Source organism: Carassius carassius, chromosome 1 (assembly GCF_963082965.1).
Source record: "Carassius carassius chromosome 1, fCarCar2.1, whole genome shotgun sequence".
In the NCBI taxonomy this organism is placed as follows: domain Eukaryota; kingdom Metazoa; phylum Chordata; class Actinopteri; order Cypriniformes; family Cyprinidae; genus Carassius; species Carassius carassius.
The window spans coordinates 28,507,027-28,528,264 of NC_081755.1; the positions used below are offsets into that span (position 1 = coordinate 28,507,027).

General features: G+C 37.2%; 1 protein-coding gene across 1 annotated transcript; it reads left to right on the forward strand.

The window, feature by feature from the left end:
* The first annotated feature begins 857 nt into the window (after positions 1 to 857).
* Positions 858 to 21,174, forward strand: LOC132144057 (dnaJ homolog subfamily C member 7-like). Its single transcript, XM_059554785.1, has 14 exons — positions 858 to 1,012; positions 12,143 to 12,231; positions 12,574 to 12,698; positions 13,839 to 13,952; positions 14,069 to 14,143; positions 14,222 to 14,340; positions 14,634 to 14,787; positions 16,685 to 16,849; positions 17,001 to 17,092; positions 17,160 to 17,233; positions 17,331 to 17,477; positions 17,610 to 17,759; positions 20,033 to 20,104; positions 20,815 to 21,174. The coding sequence occupies exons 1-14, from the start codon at positions 894 to 896 to the stop codon at positions 20,850 to 20,852; spliced, it is 1,533 nt and encodes a 510-aa protein (XP_059410768.1). The 5' UTR covers positions 858 to 893; the 3' UTR covers positions 20,853 to 21,174.
* Positions 21,175 to 21,238: the final 64 nt, after the last annotated feature.

Below are 21,238 nucleotides of genomic sequence, written 5' to 3' on the forward strand. Positions count from 1 at the left end.
TCTCAGAATAGTCAGTGCAATTTGGGAAAGAAATCAGTTAAATCTGTATGTGGATGCGTGTAAATATTCAAATGTAATCCCCTTTGTAATCGTTAAAAATTTCATAAGTAACTGTAATTTAATTACTCATTTTTTCGTAGTAACTGTAACTAATTACAGTTACAATAATTTTGTAATTAAATTACGTAACGCCGTTACATGTAACTAGTTACTCCCCAACACTGGTGATAGTACACAGGATTCATGACTCACTCGTTACATCAACTGAAATTACAATAACACACAAGCACTAAATTTAGTATAGGCTATAAAATGAAAATAATTTCGCTTTTAAAGCAAAAGTTCAATAATGCATAACAATACCTACCAATATCATCTCTGAAAAACATGAAAGCTGTAAAATGTGGCCAGTCCATACAGGTAGCTACTATTTTCAAAAAATGATTTTATTTAAATTTTCTTATGTTCATCTTTTGATTTTATTTTTGCTGTTTATTTCAAAGTACCCCCTGACTGTATTTGAAGCTATACGTTTAAAACCAATTTAAAAAAATATGCGGCGTTGAGCCATGCAAAAACACGGTCATTTGTCGCCACCTACTGGCGAAGCGCAACGTCACCTGCGATCACCGAGCGAATCTTTTATTGTAAGTGAACTGATTCAAAAGATTCGAATCACGGACGTGAATCAGTCCTTTACAATGTAAATAGAAGGGCTATTTGAAAAACTACTGGAACCGTTAATTTAAATAACTAGACAAAATGCTTTGATTTAAACATCAGTGTACTTTTATTTCTAAAAAAATGTTTCCGTCACACAGATTGTTTCTAGTACATCCGTTGCCCTAATATGGGCATACTGCGCAGGCCGCGGAGGCGGAGCTGAAGGCGGGATGAAAGGCTCACGTGCCGCGCGTCTTCCTCCGCCTCGCGACAGCAAAATGGCGACTGTTGACTTCGACTCGTCCGCGGATCCAGAGATGGACTTGACCAGCGACGAGGAGCTAGAGAGGTAACCGACAGGAGCGTTCACTTTAATCTGATCTGTTTGTGAGGTATCTGTGTTTTAGAGCAGCCGTGACCGGGCTCACAGTTGTGTACAGACCCTGATATCGCGACTGCCGCATGACTTGAAAATCAAGGGTTGACTATGGCCTAGTTTGTGCCTGGCAGCGGCTTTTAGTGCTGGGCGCCTGCTGCTGTTCTTGCACCTTTAGAATGAGCTTTGGGCTTTCAAAACGATGATCAGGGGTGCCGTGCATCTTGTAATTTCGACAGTGGAGTTCTCCGTGACACGGTTTTAGGCTGAGAATTGGGTCGAAGGCAGCGTGACACATTAGATCTTAAGAGCACAATGCAGAGGCTCTTAAACCCACAGACAGGACAGCAGAAACATCCAGCTGTTCACCAGCGACGCGCTGTTGCCTTAAACATGCCAAACAGTTATAGTTGTTGAGAGGTAACCTTAGTAGGCGACTAACGTTACAATGCAAAAAAAAGCCGCACATGACGTTCGGGTCTCCTGTATTTGCAGGCCAGTACTCTTGACACTTTCTGGACGTTTTGTCCTAGGTTATGTTATTAGGAACACGGACAGATTCGCAGCTTTTTAAAATACTCTTAAAGGGACAGTTCCCCACAAAATGTGTACATTCTGACATAATTCACACGCTTAGATTAACGTTACTGATTTAGGTCACTTTAAGAAGAATGACAACCTCATCCAGAGTTATGGTTTATTAGGTCAAAAGGAAGTGTAAATAAAGTAAATGGGGAACGATCTCAGGCTGACTGACGTCTATTTCAATAACCGAATTTTAATTTTCGATGTAACGTTACTGTCACTAAATTCACACAGCGTTTCAATTATACTTAAAAGTGTTTACTGTCGTGTGTGTGTGTATATATATATATATATATGCACGGACTAGTAGCTATCTATAAGTGGTTGACTTCTGGAACTTTCTGTTTGAAGTCTCTGTGTGCGGATGGAAGCATGACGTGATCTTGCACGTTGACTAGAAACGATCGGTTACCGAACTGTAACTGGACGCGCGAGACGTTAACCTCGTGTCTGACATAACTTTCCTCATGTGAAGTGTAGTTAGTATTATCTGTCGGAGTCACGCACTACTGTACTGTTCCTGGTGAACTCTAAGATCTTAGAATTGAACCAGTCTCATTGTGACCCTGGATCAGTAACACCGAGATATATATATATATATATATATATATATATATATATATATATATATATATATATATATATATATATATATATTGTTTTTGTTTTCTTGATTAGTAATATGCATTGCAAAGAATTTAATTTGGACAACTTTAAAGTCGTTTTTATCAATATTTAGATTTTTTTTCTTTTTGCACCCTCAGATTCTAGATTCTAGCAAACCATACATCAATGGAAATCTTATTTATTTATGTTCAGTATAAATCTCTATTTAAAATTTTTTTTACCCTTATGACTGGTTTTGTAGTCCAGGGTCTCATATAATTTGTCTGCTGTTGTTTTAATAGACTGAGTTACAGTTTTCAATGTAACTGTAAATGCATGGAAATTGGACTAATAGTGCAACAGTCGGGCTCTGGAAGTAAAAATCCCATTCATTTTTCATTCCTCTAAAGACCTGCTGTGAGCTATGGGGTTGTTAATAGATGATATACGTTTTTGTTGAAGCCACCAGCCTGCATTATTTACATTTATTTTTTAAATAATCATGTTCAACAAATTAAAAATTAAATTACTCCTGATTTGGCATAGAAATACATCTCCACCAGCCAGAATCAAAATGGGTATCAATGTATGCATATTTGATTCTGTATTATCCATAATTTTCAATTCATATTATTTGCAATGCTTCATGGGATTGTAGTTCTTTCCTTCAATAAAACTATTAAGTACACAGTCTTGATTCACCTCATAGTTGGTTTGGTTAATGGTTAAACTTTTAAACTGAGGTAAGAAAAATTACAAATTACAAAGGCTGTTGAAAAAGTGCTAAATGCACTTATAGGAAACAACTACTATTCGTCATGACTTAAAGGGATAGTTCACCCAAAAATTACAATTTTATGTTTATCTGCTTACCCTCAGGGCATCCAAGATGTAGGTGACAAACAGATTTTTGGGTGAACTGTCCGTTTAATTGTGCAAGCGATCTAAAGCATTGTCAGCTTATGTACCTGCTCTACCAATGATTCACGTCATTACGTCATTCTCTCTCACAGAAAGCACCAGTCTGCTTTTGGTTTCCAGATTAACTGAAGGGTGCGAACGGTGACGTCTGAATAAAGCACTTTATTTGCATGACCACACAGGTGGCACAGGACAAGCCCTTCACTACAGCTGTTCTCTGTCTGAGGAGAGTGTGAGGTTGAACACTGGTTTGCGATTAAGTAGACTCAGCTGTTGGCTGGTGTGTAAAGCCCTCTCGAGAATATTCCAGAGATAAAGGCATCATTGACTAATATTTCATCCGTGTGATATGCAAACAAGTAGATGGCATGCTTGCTTGCTTTGCAGTTGTGACAGGGTGTGAGTAATTAGTTTATTGTTTGTGTCATTTGTGTCAACGTATCTTATGATGTCATTGTGCTTTTGGTCAGCCTGACCTGAAAACACAGTTTTCTAAATGCAAGTGAATATTATTGTTCATTAAAAAAGGGAATGACTTTGTAATCTGTAATCAAAGTTGTTCACCCTTTCAGCCAATATATATATTTTTTTTACAAATTGTAATTAATATTTAAGAAATGTAAAATCATTTGACACTGGATTAAAAAATAAATGTGTAAAAAAAAACACTTTAGATGACAACAATTTTTTTTTATATTTAGTAAGTATTAAAAAAAAATCATTTTTAATTATAAAGCCAGAGTACTTTTTGTATTTTAATTTCTTTGTTTAACCATTCTATCTGATTATTAGATCGACTTCTATCCATATTAGACAGAATTGTTAATGACAACCGCAAACAAGAGGTAGAATGTGAGCCCTGTGTGTTCAGGTGCTGATGCTCTTAGCGCCGTCAAAATAAACATCCTCGAACACATTTGCCAAGAAGAAAAAACTTAACGGCCGATGGCGAAATTTGAAAAATCCCATATATCGGCCTTGGCAATATATCGGTTGACCACTAGTATATATTTATATTCATATAATTTCTATTATAAATATTTTTTATATAAAAACACAGCCTATTTTTCTGAAATGTATACATGTATGTGTATTTATATACACATAATAAATATTATTTTGAATGTGATGAATTGCAGTTAATCATTTAACCGCATTAACTGAATATATGCATTGTTTTCTGTGCAGCAATGTTGTTGTCTTACAACAGGTTGCTATTGCACTGAATTTTGAGGCAGCAGCAGAAACATAGGAAGCTGAAATACGTGGCTACTAGTCTCCAAATTCATAGAGGTGTGTAGACCAGCTGTATATTGTAATTTTCTGGTTTACTCATACTTGGCAACAACACAACCTTGTTTCTACAAAGTCATTCAGCATTCTTTCTTTATACAAACAACATCTGACGTGTTTACATTTTACATGGCATGAGAAAGCTGCCCAAAATCTGATCGAAGCACTAAAACAAAACCTGTTTCCCTAAATGCAATGTGAACAGGATTTTAAACCACATGTGAATGTTGGTCCAAATAAGGCTATTATTTCTTAACTAGACTACTTGAATCATTAGGTCTGCTTAAATCCAGACCACAATCAACTGCAAGTTCACACTCAGATCTGACTCCATTTTTGAAAGATCCCAACTCTCTAAATCTAATCAACAACCAATAGTTTGAAGTGGAGTTGAACGATTTTGGAAAATAATCTAATTTCAAGTGTTTTTATTTCTTAACCAATATTGCAATTGCGATTTTAATATACATTTCTTTTTTTAAAGCTCTTTATTTTCTATATTATTTATCAAAGACAAGCTATAAATCATTGTATAGTATGACCAACACAATATTAGATGTTCAGGCCATCCTTAAAAATATTCTTGTTTGCCGTGACCCGACTGACCCTGTCATTTTAGGACCGACTCAAATTATTTTTTTTGCTTTTAGTCCGACCGACTTGCCAATTGTACATTTGCGTTAAGACCAACCTATTTTTTTTTACTCTTTAAACAACTAATACAAAAGCAATAAAATAATATTAATTATATTTTAGTAAGTATTGTAAATATATAAATTGCCTAGGCCTACATACAAACGAAGGCTACATTCTTTCTTTAAAAAAAACCCTGACTTCATCTATGTTTACACGGATGTCACACTATGGTCGGTGCGTTCGCTTCGTCTCAGACTCTCACTCACTGTCAGAGTCAACGGTTCGCGCTTGGTAATGATGGCTGCAGTAAACTAAATGTTCGCGGTCACAGTTCAAAGTCAAACGGGTTCGGGCACCATAATACATGTAAAACATTCATTAAAACAGCTCGACACCGCTTTAACTCGGCACGAAGTTCTGGAAAAACTGTGCCTAGATCTTTTCCCATCCCTTCTCCCATCTAATTAAAAACCGTGACCGTGACGACTGTCACTTTATGTTCGAAAGTCTATTGCACAAATTAACCAAAACAAGTTTCGAAAACGAAAATAGGATTGATTTTAATGACCTTCTCTCGGAGTGTCCAGGTTTTTTTTTTTTTTACGCGTCACCCAGCAACTGCAGCTTCGGACACACGCATAACAGCAAATACTACTTCTGCACAATGTTTCTCTTTTTACAACAGAAATGTGAATTCTGACGGTGTTCAGACAGTCTCATGCATACAGATACAGATTCAGGCTTGAATCGCCTACGTATGCAATTTTTTTTTGTTGTTGTTGACATTTCTAATCGTAAACACAGCCATGTTGAAGCCTGCAGTAAATGTTTTGCATTATGGCAGTCCACTGTGCTTATTGTTTTTCGAAAATGTTGCACTCCTGTTTGTCATTGTGCACGTAACTTCACGCCAATAAATCATCAGAAATATTGGTCTTTACCAATATATTGAATCTTTACATTCCCTCCTGCCTGTTGTCCAGGAATTTACCTATATTTGGTGTTATTTGCTGTATAAAATGCATCTAGACATGCAAAATCGATTTTACAATTGATTCAATGAACACTTTTCACTCAGATCAAACAAGATTTTTTTTTTTCACAAGTGACAACCCAAGAAAGCAAAGTAAACGTTCTCTCATTTGTAGGTGGCATTGACACCTAGCAGTGGATGCAAGTATAACAGTACCTCTTTTTTCTTCTCACCTGAAATTCATGCAATAAACATGTTTTTGACAAAGATTTCAATTTGTTTGTGGTTTGTATAGCCTGCATCAAAATTAGGTTTGCAATGATGTGCCCGAAGGCACGGGTTGGAGACCCAGTCAGTGACGTCACGATATGCTACAGTAATTTGTTTAAATTCATACCTACGTAATCGGCATCACCAAAATTGTAAAAAAAAAAAATTACATTGAAAAAAAATATAGACCTACCTACCGACCCCTTTTTTTTTTTTTTTTTTTTAACTGTTACTGCAAACCAAAATATCTTTAAGGATGGCATCAGGCCCATGTGTTGATGAAATTAAGTGATGCATGAATTGATAGAAATGACATTTTTATTTAACCGCTACAATCACAGTAGTATATTGACTGATTGGTTGAACTTCCAACCTTGTAAGCATGTAATAATTATAACATAAAGCACTGACAAATAAACATTAATATGAAAGTCAGTAACAAATCAGACAAACTAAAGTAGATTGCAGAAATATAAAAAACAAATCTGTTGCTTTACCACACTACTTTAGGTAATTCACAGTGTAATAAACATATGTAAAACATGTTTTCACAACAAATCCCACCCAGTTGCTACTCAAAACTAGCCCGATCACATTTCAAGTGGGGGTCCACTGGTAGAAATCATGTTCCAGGGGGTAAAATACATGGTTTTTGGAGGGGTCTACCAATCTACGGTCTGGGCAACACTGTAGAGTGCCAACTTGATGCTTCCTCTGAAGACTGCTTAGATGTGTACTTAGTTTTGTTTTTTTTCTCTGTAATTTATCAGAGGTTTGTCACAGTATGGAAGAACAGATCTGTCACTACTTTATTTCATTGTGTTTTTATGTTCTTAACAGCCTACCATCTCTGTGCCTCATTGAAGGGTTTTTGTGACTTTTTAGCTCACTATTTGGCCTTTCCTTTCAATTCTGGGAAAACTCAAAATGTGAAAGGATAACTTTTCAGATGTTGCAATTTGCACTCATAATTGCTTTACTTTTCATTTTTTTTTGTAGCTTTAGAAATTGTTGAATAGTAAAAAAAAAAAGCCACTTTTTTTGTTTTGTTTTTTAATGTAAACATTGCAATGTTGCAACGCTCGTGCATATCCCCTATAAAAAGAACGATGAAATGAAGTATAGGCAGTCTACAGTCGTGGCCAAAGGTTTTGAGAATTACATAAATATTAGTTTTAAAAAAGTTTGCTGCTAAACTGCTTTTAGATCTTTGTTTCAGTTGTTTCTGTGATGTACTGAAATATAATTACAAGCACTTCATACGTTTCAAAGGCTTTTATCGACAATTACATGACATTTATGCAAAGAGTCAGTATTTGCAGTGTTGGCCCTTCTTTTTCAGGACCTCTGCAATTCGACTGGGCATGCCTAGGGATGGGACGGTATGAAAATTTAATATCACGATTATAGTGACTAAAATTATCACGATTATCAATATTATCACGGTTTTGTTGAAACGAGATGAAAGTGTTCAAAAATAGTTGATGCTCACACTGAAAACATTTCAGCAAGTTTTGTATTTAATAATCAACAAACAACTAATAAAACAAGCAACTCTATGCACTTAATTTAAAGAAAGATTAAATTCTGTGGCATTTCCTTCCTTACAATGAAAAGTGTAGAAGCATAGAAAAGCATAGAAAAGTCACTGACTTTCGCCATTCCTTCTCGAAAAAAAACAAAAAAACATTGTGCGCTGCGCTTGCGTCAGACTGTTGCTGGCTGGACATGATTTAATAGCGAGTTATTAAAACCGCGATAATCAAACACGGTTTTAATGATAATTCATTTTTAAACGATATTACTAACCTTCAGCACATTTTATCACGGTTATCGATAAAACCGGTTATCGTCCCATCCCTACTCTCAATCAACTTCTGGGCCAAATCCTGACTGATAGCAACCCATTCTTTCATAATCACTTCTTGGAGTTTATCAGAATTAGTGGGTTTTTGTTTGTCCACCCGCCTCTTGAGGATTGACCACAAGTTCTCAATGGGATTAAGATCTGAGGAGTTTCCAGGCCTTGGACCCAAAATTTCAACATTCTGGTTCCTGAGCCACTTAGTTTTCACTTTTGCCTTATGGCACGGTGCTCCATCGTGCTGGAAAATGCATTGTTCTTCACCAAACTGTTGTTGGATTGTTGGAAGAAGTTGCTGTTGGAGGGTGTTTTGGTACCATTCTTTATTCATGGCTGTGTTTTTGGGCAGAATTGTGAGTGAGCCCACTCCCTTGGATGAGAAGCAACCCCACACATGAATGGTGTCAGGATGCTTTACTGTTGGCATGACACAGGACTGATGGTAGCGCTCACCTTTTCTTCTCCGGACAAGCCTTTTTCCAGATGCCCCAAACAATCAGAAAGGGGCTTCATCAGAGAATATGACTTTGCCCCAGTCCTCAGCAGTCCATTCACTATACTTTCTGCTGAAGATCAATCTGTCCCTGATGTTTTTTTTTTTTTTGGAGAGAAAAGGCTTCTTTGCTCTCCTTCTTGATACCAGGCCATCTTCCAAAAGTCTTGGCCTCACTGTGTGTGCAGATGCGCTCACACCTGCCTGCTGCCATTCCTGAGCAAGCTCTGCACTGGTGGCACTCCGATCCCGCAGCTGAATCCTCTTTAGGAGACGATCCTGGTGGTTGCTGGACTTTATTTGATGCCCTTAAGCCTTCTTTACAAGAATTGAACCTCTTTCCTTGAAGTTCTTGATGATCCTATAAATTGTTAATAGGTGCAATCTTAGTAGCCATAATATCCATGCCTGTGAAGCCATTTTTATGCAACGCAATGATGGCTGCACGCGTTTCTTTGCAGGTCACCATGGTTAACAATGGAAGAACAATGATTTCAAGCATCACCCTCCTTTTAACATGTCAAGTCTGCCATTCTAACCCAATCAGCCTGACATAATGATCTCCAGCCTTGTGCTCGTCAACATTCTCACCTGAGTTAACAAGACGATTACTGAAATGATCTCAGCAGCTCCTTTAATGACAGCAATGAAATGCAGTGGAAAGGTTTTTTTGGAATTAAGTTAATTTTCATGGCAAAGAAGGACTATGCAATTCATCTGATCACTCTTCATAACATTCTGGAGTATATGCAAATTGCTATTATAAAAACTTAAGCAGCAACTTTTCCAATTTCCAATATTTATGTAATTCACAAAACTTTTGGCCACGACTGTAGGTGTGAGAGGGCCCCAATGGCCAGAATATTATAGACAAAAGAATCACGATTAGCAGCATTTCAGAGTCTAGTATCATGTTTGCAATACAAATTAACCATTCAGTTTCCATAATCAGTCCTTTATAAGCCTTTCACACTTCCCATAGTCTTAAAACTTTAGCATGATGTGTAACAAATATTGGAAACATCTCAATAACACAAACCTGTTTGTTACTTTATCAGTGTACATTTATTTTAATTAAACTGGAAAATTATTACACCTTTTTATATTTTATGTGGTGTCATGATTTGATGAAAACAAAGGTTTATTATATGTTGTTTTGGCATTTCATTTATTGTATACCTTTTTAAATTCGCTTACTGAAAGAACGACAGCAGCAGTAACAGTATGGTGTAACAATTATTTGCTTTTTTCATAACTCTGGGTCGTCAGCACCAAGCTTAGTTGAAATTTCTTTATAGGAATAAAATGCTTTCTCTGAATCTTCTCTGTGAGAGATCGTACAGGTGTGGAGATATTCGTGGAAGCGCATCTATTCAACACTCCAGTGTTGCTAGTGACTAGGAGATGTTGTTCTCCTGAATGACCTCCGCTGAATAAGAAACGAACCAGGAAAATAAAAACGCTCGCGTCAAAGAAGTTGCAGTTTCAGAACACACCCACCAATTGCATAACCGCCACAGACCAATAGTGGCACAAAGGTGTTTAGGAGCCAAAACGAACTCCCCCAGAAAGGTTCGCTTTGGTCAGCTTTTTCAAACTGCCAAAACAAAGGCTTCAAACGAAATCAAAGAACGAACTGATATGACATCAGGCTGAAACTAAGTTTGTTTTTAATTTGTTTTGGCAGTTTGAAACGACTCACCAAAGCTAACTTCCTGGTGGAGTTTGTTTTGGCTCCTAAACACATTTTAGCTTCCATTGGTCTGTGGCAGTTGGAGGGTGTGTTCTGAAACTCCACCTTCTTTGACGTTTTATTATTATTATTTTTTCAGTTTGTTCCTCCTTTTGCAGAGGTCCTACAGTAGAGTAACATCTCCTGAATACACTGGAGTGTCGAATAGCTGAGCTGGCACAAATCTATCCACACCTGTACGATTGCTCGCGGAGAGACTTTAAAGATTCCGAGAAAGTATTTAATTCCTAGAACGAATATACAATAATAAACCTTTGTTTTTATCAAAAGTAGCTCATGACACCACATAAAATATATCAAAAAGTGTATCAATTTATCCAGTTGAATTAAACAAATGGATACTAATAAAATAAAGTAACAAACTGACTCCAGTATTTTTTTTCCACATCATGCTAAAGTTTTTCAGACTATGAAACATTCACACTTCCCATAAAGGACTGATTGTGGAATGGTTAATTTGTATTGCGAACATGATACTAGACTCTGAATTGCTGCTAATCATTATTCTTTTGTCTATAATATTCTGGCCATTGGGGCCCATCTCACACCTAGATTGTTTAGAAAGTTCGTTAACAGTATACCATCTTTTTTTTTTTACTTCTTTTTGCCCCGAAATGAAGAACAAAAACTAACTTTGTTTGAAGTATATTGGGGCCTTGATTTTATTCGAAATGATTAGGGGTGCTCCGATCACGATCAGTCGATCGTTATGCGCATCTCGTCAGTAAAGCCGGTTCTCTAATCAGCGGTAAATTCCATCAGGTGCGTGATTTCACATAGAGCAGCTGTTACTACACAGAGCCATTGTTAACTGAGAAGATGCGAAAATCCACGTTCATTTTCAGTGTTTATTTGCGCATCTTCTCAGTTAACAACGGCTCTGTGTAGTAACAGCTGCTCTATGTGAAATCACGCACCTGAGGGAATTAACCGCTGATTAGAGAACCGGCTTTACTGACAAGATGCGCATTAACGATCGGCCCGAAAATGATGGAGAACCCCTAGAAATGATCCGTTCGTTATTCAATTTCGTTTGAATTATATTGGGGCCTTAAAGTTAACCATCTCTACAGATGGCTTTCACTGTTGCAGAACTGTTTCCTTTTGCTCCACTCTTGTTTAACTCTTCAATATAGATGGGTTAACTCTTCAAGTTAAAGCTGGTAATGTGACACTCGTTCTCTAGTCTTCTTTGAACGTATACCACCCCAGCATTGTTTCCCTGAAAGCACTCCATCCCATCTGATGCCATACATCTGTGTGCTGTTTGACTGATTTAAATCAGACACCACTGGTAGTGAAGTACCTATGTTTAGCAGCCTAATCTTACTTTGTACACTTCCCCCAAATGCCTATAGTTCAGAACACAATGTATTCACTAAATACACACACACTTTCACTGACCTTGATGGTCTTTCTCTGTTAATATTGTGTGTTGGAGTGTTTATTACACCGCTGTAGGCAGGTATTCTGGAGTGTAGCCCATTCTTTAGAGGTCTCAGGTCTTCAAAATGTGATATGCACGTGCAAGTGGTGTTTTCTGATCTATATCATCTGGTTTTTGTGAGGACTTGTGGCATATCCACTTCCCAAAGCACAAAGAGGATGTTCAGTTTTGGAGCAGCTAAATCTTAAGTTTTCTAACAGCTTTTCTGATCTTCTGTTTCTGGAGGCATGGTTATCATTTTCGTTTGTGTCTCAATCCACAGGGAAGCAGAAGGCTTCAAAGAGCAGGGAAATTCATTCTATGTCAAGAAGGACTATGCCGAAGCTTTCAACTTTTATACCAAGGCCATCGGTAAGAACCCTTAAAAGTGTACTCAGCTGTATGTGGTTCATCTGTCTGCCTAACTTTCTGTAGACATGGTTTGCATTGGGTTGTTCTTACACAGTTCTGAATCACATACTGCCCTCATATTAGGCTCAATACTCACTCATGAGCACACGGTTTCTCTCTTCTCCACATGTTTTCCTTGAAGCCTGAAACATGATTCCCAGAATAGATTTTGTCATAGTAACCACTTGCTTTGGTGACCTTTTCCATTCCGCTTTTAACAGAAATAACCACAGATTTTTTTAAATTCCCTTTTCTGTTTACTGAAGTATCTGACTACATCTTTTCTCTGTGTCCTTTTAACAGACTTGTGCCCGAAAAATGTCAGTTACTATGGCAACCGTGCGGCCACACTGATGATGCTGAGTCGCTACAGAGAGGCACTGGAGGACTCCCAGCAGGCTGTGCGGCTAGATGACACTTTCATGAAGGTGAGCCCTTCTGACGTTCTGAGCATTTGGGATTTAATTTTCTTTTTTATCTGGAAAGGTTCCAGTTGGTGCCATGCTTTAGCTCAGGGTATCCCAAACTGTGGTTCCCCAGGGGAACCGCAGGATGCTTGTGACTTGATTTAAAAGCTAATCATTAAAATGTTATGTTTAAATATGTTTTAAAAACGTTTAACAAATATTTAAATGAGCCTATTGTATCATATTTGATATGCCAATTTCTCGGGCCTTTAAATTATCAATATGATAAAAAATTTGCTGAAATGCCGCATGTTATCTTATTGATCATTTACATTACTTTTATATAACTTTTTTTTTTTTTTAGCTAGTAATAAGCCTTTTAGTATCATTCTAAAAAATGTCCCGGTTTAGGTTGTGGTTTATCTTTTGCTATGAAACCTTTACTTATTTTATAAAATAAAATAAATGTTTTTAGTATTATTTTAAGATGAGCACTTACTGGACTGAAGCAGCTTAGGTTTATTGGATTAACTATACATTGTGTGTGTTTTTTTGTTTTTTTTTGTTTTTATCACTGATAGTCACAAATGTGAATATTAAATATGATCAAGCTTTTGATGGATTTTTATTTTTACGTTTCTCAATCTGCGTTGCATTATATGTTTTGAACCCACAATAAAAACTACAGAGCATTTAAAGCATTTAAATACCATGTTACTAATACAAAATTATTGGGAAATTATAGTGACATCTAATTTATATGCATTTTATGTAAGTACATTACATTAAGCTAAAATCATTTCTCAGTTTGGACACCTGAATAAATGTTTGTCCTTCACTAATATGAGCTCCACATTCTCACTATTTCATACTGTATGAGTCATGAAAGCTTGACATGTCAAATATGATACTCAAAGTCAAAGCCATTCCTTATCAAAAATTTTGCCGTTTTAGGCTTTAAAGGCTTAATCTTTAAACTTTAAAAGGTTTCAGCTGGCATAAAAAAGCTTGGAATTCATGAACTGATGAAATGGATACCTTGAATGCAATGAATTTTGTTTTGGATAAAAGCATCAGCCATAAATGAAGGTGTAGGCATAAATGTAGTCAGCGTTCTGTTTTAAATTGTATGTCACTATTCATTATTGTTCTGTTCAACAGGGTCACATGCGTGAGGGCAAGTGCCACCTGCTGCTCGGCAATGCTATGGCTGCCAGCCGATGCTTCCAGAAGGTTCTAGAGCTGGAACCAGACAACAGTCAAGCGCAGCAGGAGGTACATCGACTATAAATACCAAACACTGTTACGTTTTATTTCATGCATCCATAGTCTTCTCTGAACTTCTGGCACATGTCATTCATAAGGCCTCTGACCTCCTGTGTCTCTTGCAGCTGAAGAACGCAGAGTCCATCCTAGAGTTTGAGCGCTTGGCTGAGATCAGCTTTGAGAAGCGAGACTTCAGGATGGTGAGTGTGCTTGTAATACTCTTCTACCTGCTGAGAGTCTGATGTACAGCTGGACATAAAGTGTCTCTCTCTCTGTAGGTGGTGTTCTGTATGGATCGGGCATTAGAGCCCGCTTCTGCATGTCACCGGTTCAAGGTTTTGAAAGCAGAGTGTCTGGCTCTGCTGGGACGCTACCCAGAGGCCCAATCTGTCGCCAGGTAACAGCGCTATAGTGTTACGGGAAATGATTTGTTAATAGGTAACTGATATATGGTTCTTCAAATGAAAGCTATGTTGATATAAAATGATTCTCTTTTTTGCAGTATATATTGTATTTTATTTTTAAATGGATGTTTTTAAAAGGTCTCACCATGAAAAGTGTTTTTGGGCACATTTTCTATTTTTTATAGACCGATGTATGCCTGGTATTGCCCACATCGTCCATTGAAAAATCCATATCAGTTGACTACTGATGTGTATTTTCTCTCACCCTTGCTTTTTGGCTCTTCAGTGACATATTGCGGATGGATTCCACTAATGGCGATGCCTTGTATGTGCGGGGATTATGTCTGTATTATGAAGACTGCATTGATAAGGCTGTGCAGTTTTTCGTTCAAGCACTGCGCATGGCACCAGACCATGAGAAGGCCCGTCTGGCCTGCAGAGTAAGTTCATTTGAATGCATTAGAAGTATTCAAATTAAGGCTATAGTTTAGCCAAAATCTCCCTCAGGGCATCCAAGATGTAGATGAGTTTGTGTATCTATCCTACCATATTTAGAGAAAGTTTGCTTTGGGTCACTTGCTCACCAATGGATGTTCTGCAGTGAATAGATGTCATCAGAACAAGAGTCCAAACAGCTGATAAAAACATCACAGTAATTCATGTAACTTCGGTCTATCAGTGAAGCGATGAGCTGTGTGTTCATAGGAAACCAATCCATCAAGGCATTTTCGCCTCATTCGCGCATCTAGTTACAGGAGATTCTGAGTTATGAAAAGGACCATTGCAAGCTGACAGCGACCGGCTTTTGTGATTGAATATTGTCAGTAATACCCCCACCTTGCGTACCTGAGTGTCCCTGGGACATCAGTGCGGTCGCAGCGCGTCTCCTCAACAGCTGGACATATAGTGAATAAAAAACGCTCTGCTCTGGACCCCGAAAATGTTGATCGACTTGTTTTCCTGTCCAATAAATTTGTAATGGCCCTAGCCTTCTTGCGCATTTCTTTATGCCTGCCTAGCCTAAGTGTCGGTTACGTTCAATAAAAAACACACATGGCCTGTTTCTCAAGTTTCATTTTTTGAACAGTTGTTTGAAATGGATTGAATCATTATTTAAAATAATCTTGGAGATTTTTGAATTGCCTAAATCATAAATGCAGCCTGGTTGATGCCTGCAGTGATGTTTTTCTTTTGTTATGGCAGCCGTCCCCACTGCATCTGTATTTTTTCGAGAATGTTGCACTCCTGTTGCTGTTTGTTATTCTGCACGAAACTTCATGCCAATAAATAAGAAATATTGCTGACTTGTGCATTTCCAGCGCTCTCTTTACGTTCGTCAGTTATTTGACGTTGAAAAAGGAAACGTCTTTTTTTTTAGACATGGAAAATCAATTTTAGAATCGATTCAATGAACACTTATTTCTTAAATCGAAAATGATATTTTCACAAAAGTGACAGCCCTAATTTACACACATCTTTAAGCATTGCAGTTTAAAAAAAAGAAGTGATTTTCAGCTGCTGAAATGCAAACTACAGTGCTATATGCATGCACTGTCTGTGAGGCAGTTTTTAAGTGCGGTCTGAGGCGCACGCACATGAAGACACTGCTCATATAGTATTTGTTGCTTTATTGGCCTTGAACGGTTAAATACACACGTATCAAAATGACAATCTCTCACTGCTCTAGACTAAATCTTTTATACTTTTTTTGGATTACATTTATACAATGTATGTAGCATTTCTTATTGTAGTTTTTGCCCAATTGCTTTTAATTGGTTACTTCTCTTCAGTAAGCTTGAGTTGTTGTTGTTTTTTGGCTTTGTATTAGTTTTTCTGTGATTTACTCTGGTGACAAGAATGATAAATTCTATGGTTTCGAAAACTTGATGTCATAACCTTAATACAAGCAAAAATAACAATTGTGATGTATATTGTTATTGTGATTTTTAAAAAATTACTTTTATTGCGATATAAGAATTTGGTCATACTGGTCATGCCTAGTTTGAAGTTAATGTTTTAATGATGAATTTATTACAAACACGCAGCTTTTTGCTTCACAAGATGTTAATTCATGCTCAGAAGTAGTGTTATTGTAATGTTTTTTTTTTTAACCAAGCTTTTTGGGCTCTCTTTTTGACGGCACCCATTCACTGCAGACGATCGACTGGTGAGCAAGTGATGTAATGCTACAATACACCTCCAAATCTGCTGCAGTGCAGAAATAAACTTTCCTACATCTGTGATGGCCTGAGGCAGAGTACATTTTCAGCAAATTGAACTGTTCTTTTAAGTTTTAGTGCAGTATCTGTAAAATATCTAATTGTTTCTTTGTTATAGAATGCTAAGGCCCTAAAGGCAAAGAAAGAGGACGGGAACAAAGCCTTTAAAGACGGCAGCTTTGAGGAGGCATATGACCTCTACTCAGAGGCCCTGACCATCGACCCAAACAACATCAAAACTAACGCCAAGCTGTACTGTAACCGAGCCACCGTCGGATCCAAGGTCTGCATTTGTTTTGCCGTTGTACTTCTGTAGACATTTGATTTGAATGCATTCAGTACACAAGGCCAAACAGTAGACCCTATTCCAGTCTGATTTTGGTCATTGTTTGGCATTAAAACATGACATTTCTCTCTCTTCTCTGTGTCTTCAGTTAAACAAACTGGAGCAGGCCATTGAGGACTGCACAAAGGCTATTAAACTGGATGAGACCTATATTAAAGCTTATTTGAGAAGAGCCCAATGGTACGTTAGTGTTTCTACACACTTTGAGGTTTTATTTGTCGTTTAACCTGGTCATTCTGCACCGTAGTTACATGGACACAGAGCAGTATGAAGAGGCTGTCAGAGACTATGAGAAGGTTTATCAAACAGAGAAGACTAAAGGTGCGTGTTCCTTTTGAATGTGCGTTCAAATGTTTCATTTCCAATTAAAGATGTGCCAAATCTCTTTTTTATTGTATTTTTCTGTGGTGTGTTTCAGAACATAAGAACCTGTTGAAGAACGCTCAGTTAGAGCTGAAGAAAAGCAAGAGGAAAGATTATTACAAGGTCCTTGGGGTGGATAAAAATGCCACTGAAGATGAAATCAAAAAGGCCTATCGTAAACGAGCCCTGATGCACCACCCAGGTACAGATTTCATTCAAAGAATCACAGCGTTTGCTTTATACAGTCTATATCTGTTAATTCCCCAGAAGTCTGTTCTTTAGGCAGCAATGTGTAAGAAAGTCTGTAACACAGTCTTTCTTGTCTTTTTCACAGACCGACACAGCGGAGCGAGTGCTGAAGTGCAGAAAGAGGAAGAGAAGAAGTTTAAAGAGGTGGGCGAGGCCTTCACTGTGCTCTCTGACCCCAAGAAGAAGTCCCGCTATGACAGCGGCCACGACCTGGAGGACGACGACATGAACATGGGTCTGTCTCCTTCACACATTCATCATGTTACGAACCTCACTATTAGTCTAGGGGTTAAATGAAGTCGTAACAAAATGTAAAAATAAAAAAAAAAAGTCTGACGGTCACATCAATCCCCTGATCCAGAAAAGCACAAACACAAAATTAAGCAAAATAACTTAATTTATTAATAACAACGGAAGCAAATCTTCAGGAGAGGGCCAGGCCAACATAACAAACAAAAACCTCTAACTAAACACGGAAACGCTAAATAACCTTAACTAAAAAAAAAGAAAAGAAATGACAGAGTCTTACCTATCTCCCTGTCTACCATAAACATAAACAAAATTTTATACTCAAAGAAAATGGCACCATCTCCCTACCGCTTCCTAAGAAAGATAAACAAAGGTATTTACATAACTTAGAAAATAACACAAAAGAATCATAAACACACCCACCATAACGTTCACACGTTCTCTCATAGTTTGTAATTGACAAGTTCATTCACAAAGTTAAGAGGTAATAAAGACCACACTTGGTCACACTGAGATACACAAAATAACACCAATCTGGATCAGGACAAAGAGTGAGCGCGTAGCCGTCAGTCCTCCAGCATTGTTTTTTTGCCATCTTATACACCTTGGATCTCTGTAGCGTTCACTCAGTACTGATGAATGATGGACATCAGCTGGAATCCAATTAGCGATCTATAACGGAGAGAGAGAGAGAGACAGAAAGAGCAAGAGAAGAAAACATGCAATGCCTAACTTGCCCAGTAGGTGACACTTTCCCAAGAGCGCACAATTCACAAATACGTCCATAGGGCGTAACAATCATCTTCTCATTTCTCTTTCGGTCAACACGGTTTAATTCTGTTATATGGGTTTCATTGATGCGCTTCGTCTTTCAACTGAAGCTTCCATAAAATAAGTCTAAAATATTATTTGATTTATGCAAGGGCGTAGATTTGGTTTGAACATTGGGGGGGTTGAACGTTGTATGCTGCCCATTATTTTTTCCAAAAAAAAAAAACAATTTTTATGTGTATTGTTATTGGATAATTTATTTCTTCCTATCTATCTACCTATCTACCTATCTATCTATCTATCTATCTATCTGGCAACATGCTTTAACTGATTACAAATTCAACATATAGAAATATGAAAGAGACAACATTTAGACATTTATTTTAAGATTTTTACATTCCACCTTAATGCATTTTAATTTTTTTTCTAAAGGGAAACACATCTTTAAACATTAAAGGCATTAATGTATAGCCTAACTTTACAAAACTGCTGTTTTTCTATACTGTTTCCTATTTTATTTTATTTTATTGATTGAATGGCATCTTCTTTACCAGATCACCTGCTCCTCCTCTGCCTCTGCTGACTTTTCTACCCTGCAGCTATATTTACCTCGAATCTGTTATAAAAACATGTTAAGAGATTATACACCTCATAACCTTATGAAATTTGTGTATAATCATCATTCATAAAATTCTAACATAGCAGAGATTATCAAAAGAAAGAAATTAAGTATTGAAACCGCCAGTAGGCGGCAGCGTTTCACTGTTTTAATGAGTTAGCCACTTAAATCGTTAATTCATCCAATTCGTTCAAAAGTCAGATTAATTTAGTAAGAAAACAAACACCGATGTGAATACTTTTGTCGTTGATAATTACACTATTGACACTATTGAAAAATATACTAGCAAAACAGACAGCTGCTTTGGTAACTTGTTATACTGATAGTTATAGCTAAATACATTGCAATGGATTAGCTAGCTAAAATATATGTGGTGTGTACTAACTATTACACAATATTCTCATACCTCATTCTCAGTACATGCTTTTTTTTCTTTTTTTTTGCATCCCTCTCTGATCAGCAGTTAAATATAGTCCGCTGTGCAGCGCTTCTCTTCGTTTTTGGCATTAACAATAACCGTGTGCTCTCCCATTCAAACACCACTCGCTTGTTTTGGTGAAAGTGCGACTCATTGGTTGGGCGTTACCAATCGGTTCAATGGAGGGGGGGTATTTTTTGTCTGATTTATTATGACATACTCATATTTGATTAGGAACAAAATTATTTTTACAAAATAAATGAATTCTATTTTTTCATATTATATTTTTCATTTGATCTACTGTGATTTTCATGTTGAAATAATGGGGGGGTTGTAACTGATGGATTTGAATATTGGGGGGGTTACCTCCCCCATCCCCCCCATAAACTACTGCCCCTGGATTTATGTATGGTGACTAATGATTTTGTGACTTTATTTGCTCTCTTTTCAGACTTTGATGCCAACAACATCTTCAAAGCTTTCTTCGGTGGCCCTGGTGGGTTTAGCTTTGAAGGTAATTCATGTAAGGCAAACCTTTAATTACTTCTCATACATTTATTAATCTGATGCTCAGACTGTACTGTAGAGCCTTGAATTTCATTGCTGTTGTAAAGTTTGGGGTTGGTACGAATTTGCCTGGTTTTGAACGACTTCTCTTAACGCTCACCAAGGAATCATTTACTTGATCAAAAATGCACAATGAAATATTATAACAATTTAAAAGAACTGTTTTCTATTTGAATATATTTTAAAATGCAGTTCATTCCTGTGATGCCAGAGCTGATTTTTCAGCATCATTACTCCAGTCTTAAGTGTCACATGATCCTTCAGAAATCATTCTGATGTGATGATTTGATGCTTAAGAAACATTATCAATGTTGAAAAGTTGTGCTGTTTAATATATTTGTGGAAACCTTATTTCTTTTCCACAATTCTTTGAACAAAGTTTAAAATATCAGCATTGATTTAAAGCAGAATTCTGTTGTAACAATGCCACTTTTTCACTGCCACTTTTGATCTTTCAAAATAATTGTACCAAACACAAACTTCTAAATGAATGTGTAAATACATAAAATTAAGACTACTGTAAAAATACACTCTACAGCTGTTGTGAGGATGTAGCAATACAATGTAGCAATACATTTGTCAATATTTTCTCATATTATATTCAACTCTGATTCTTTTCTTTTCAGTGTCACTAAATATTTTTCACATCTTTTTTTCCCCCTGCAGCATCTGGACCTGGAAATTTCTTCTTCCAGTTTGGCTAACGTGGCAACTTTCAGCATGTATGCAGTAGTTTCACAACCTCTGGATTCCCCTGAACCGGACTCCTCCCCTCCATCCCTGCCCTCTGATGTACTACACTCGGCCTCCACAGTTGAACCTGCGTCTGTGCCATTGATTTGTTTTACTGCTTATGCACAAAGACAACAACGGCAAGCCATGACCATTCTGTCCCAGAAAAACATGATCCATCGCACAGTTCTCTCTCTGATCCGTGTCCTTTCTTGCCCTTGTATTCTAGCTTTAGTTTTATTGTTTGTGTTTGTTCTGCTTTTTTTTTAATCCACTATCGAATGTACCCTGAATTCATTTTAAAAGCTTCAACTACAAATTGGGTTTATGTTTGGGGCAACATAAGACGGTGCTACAT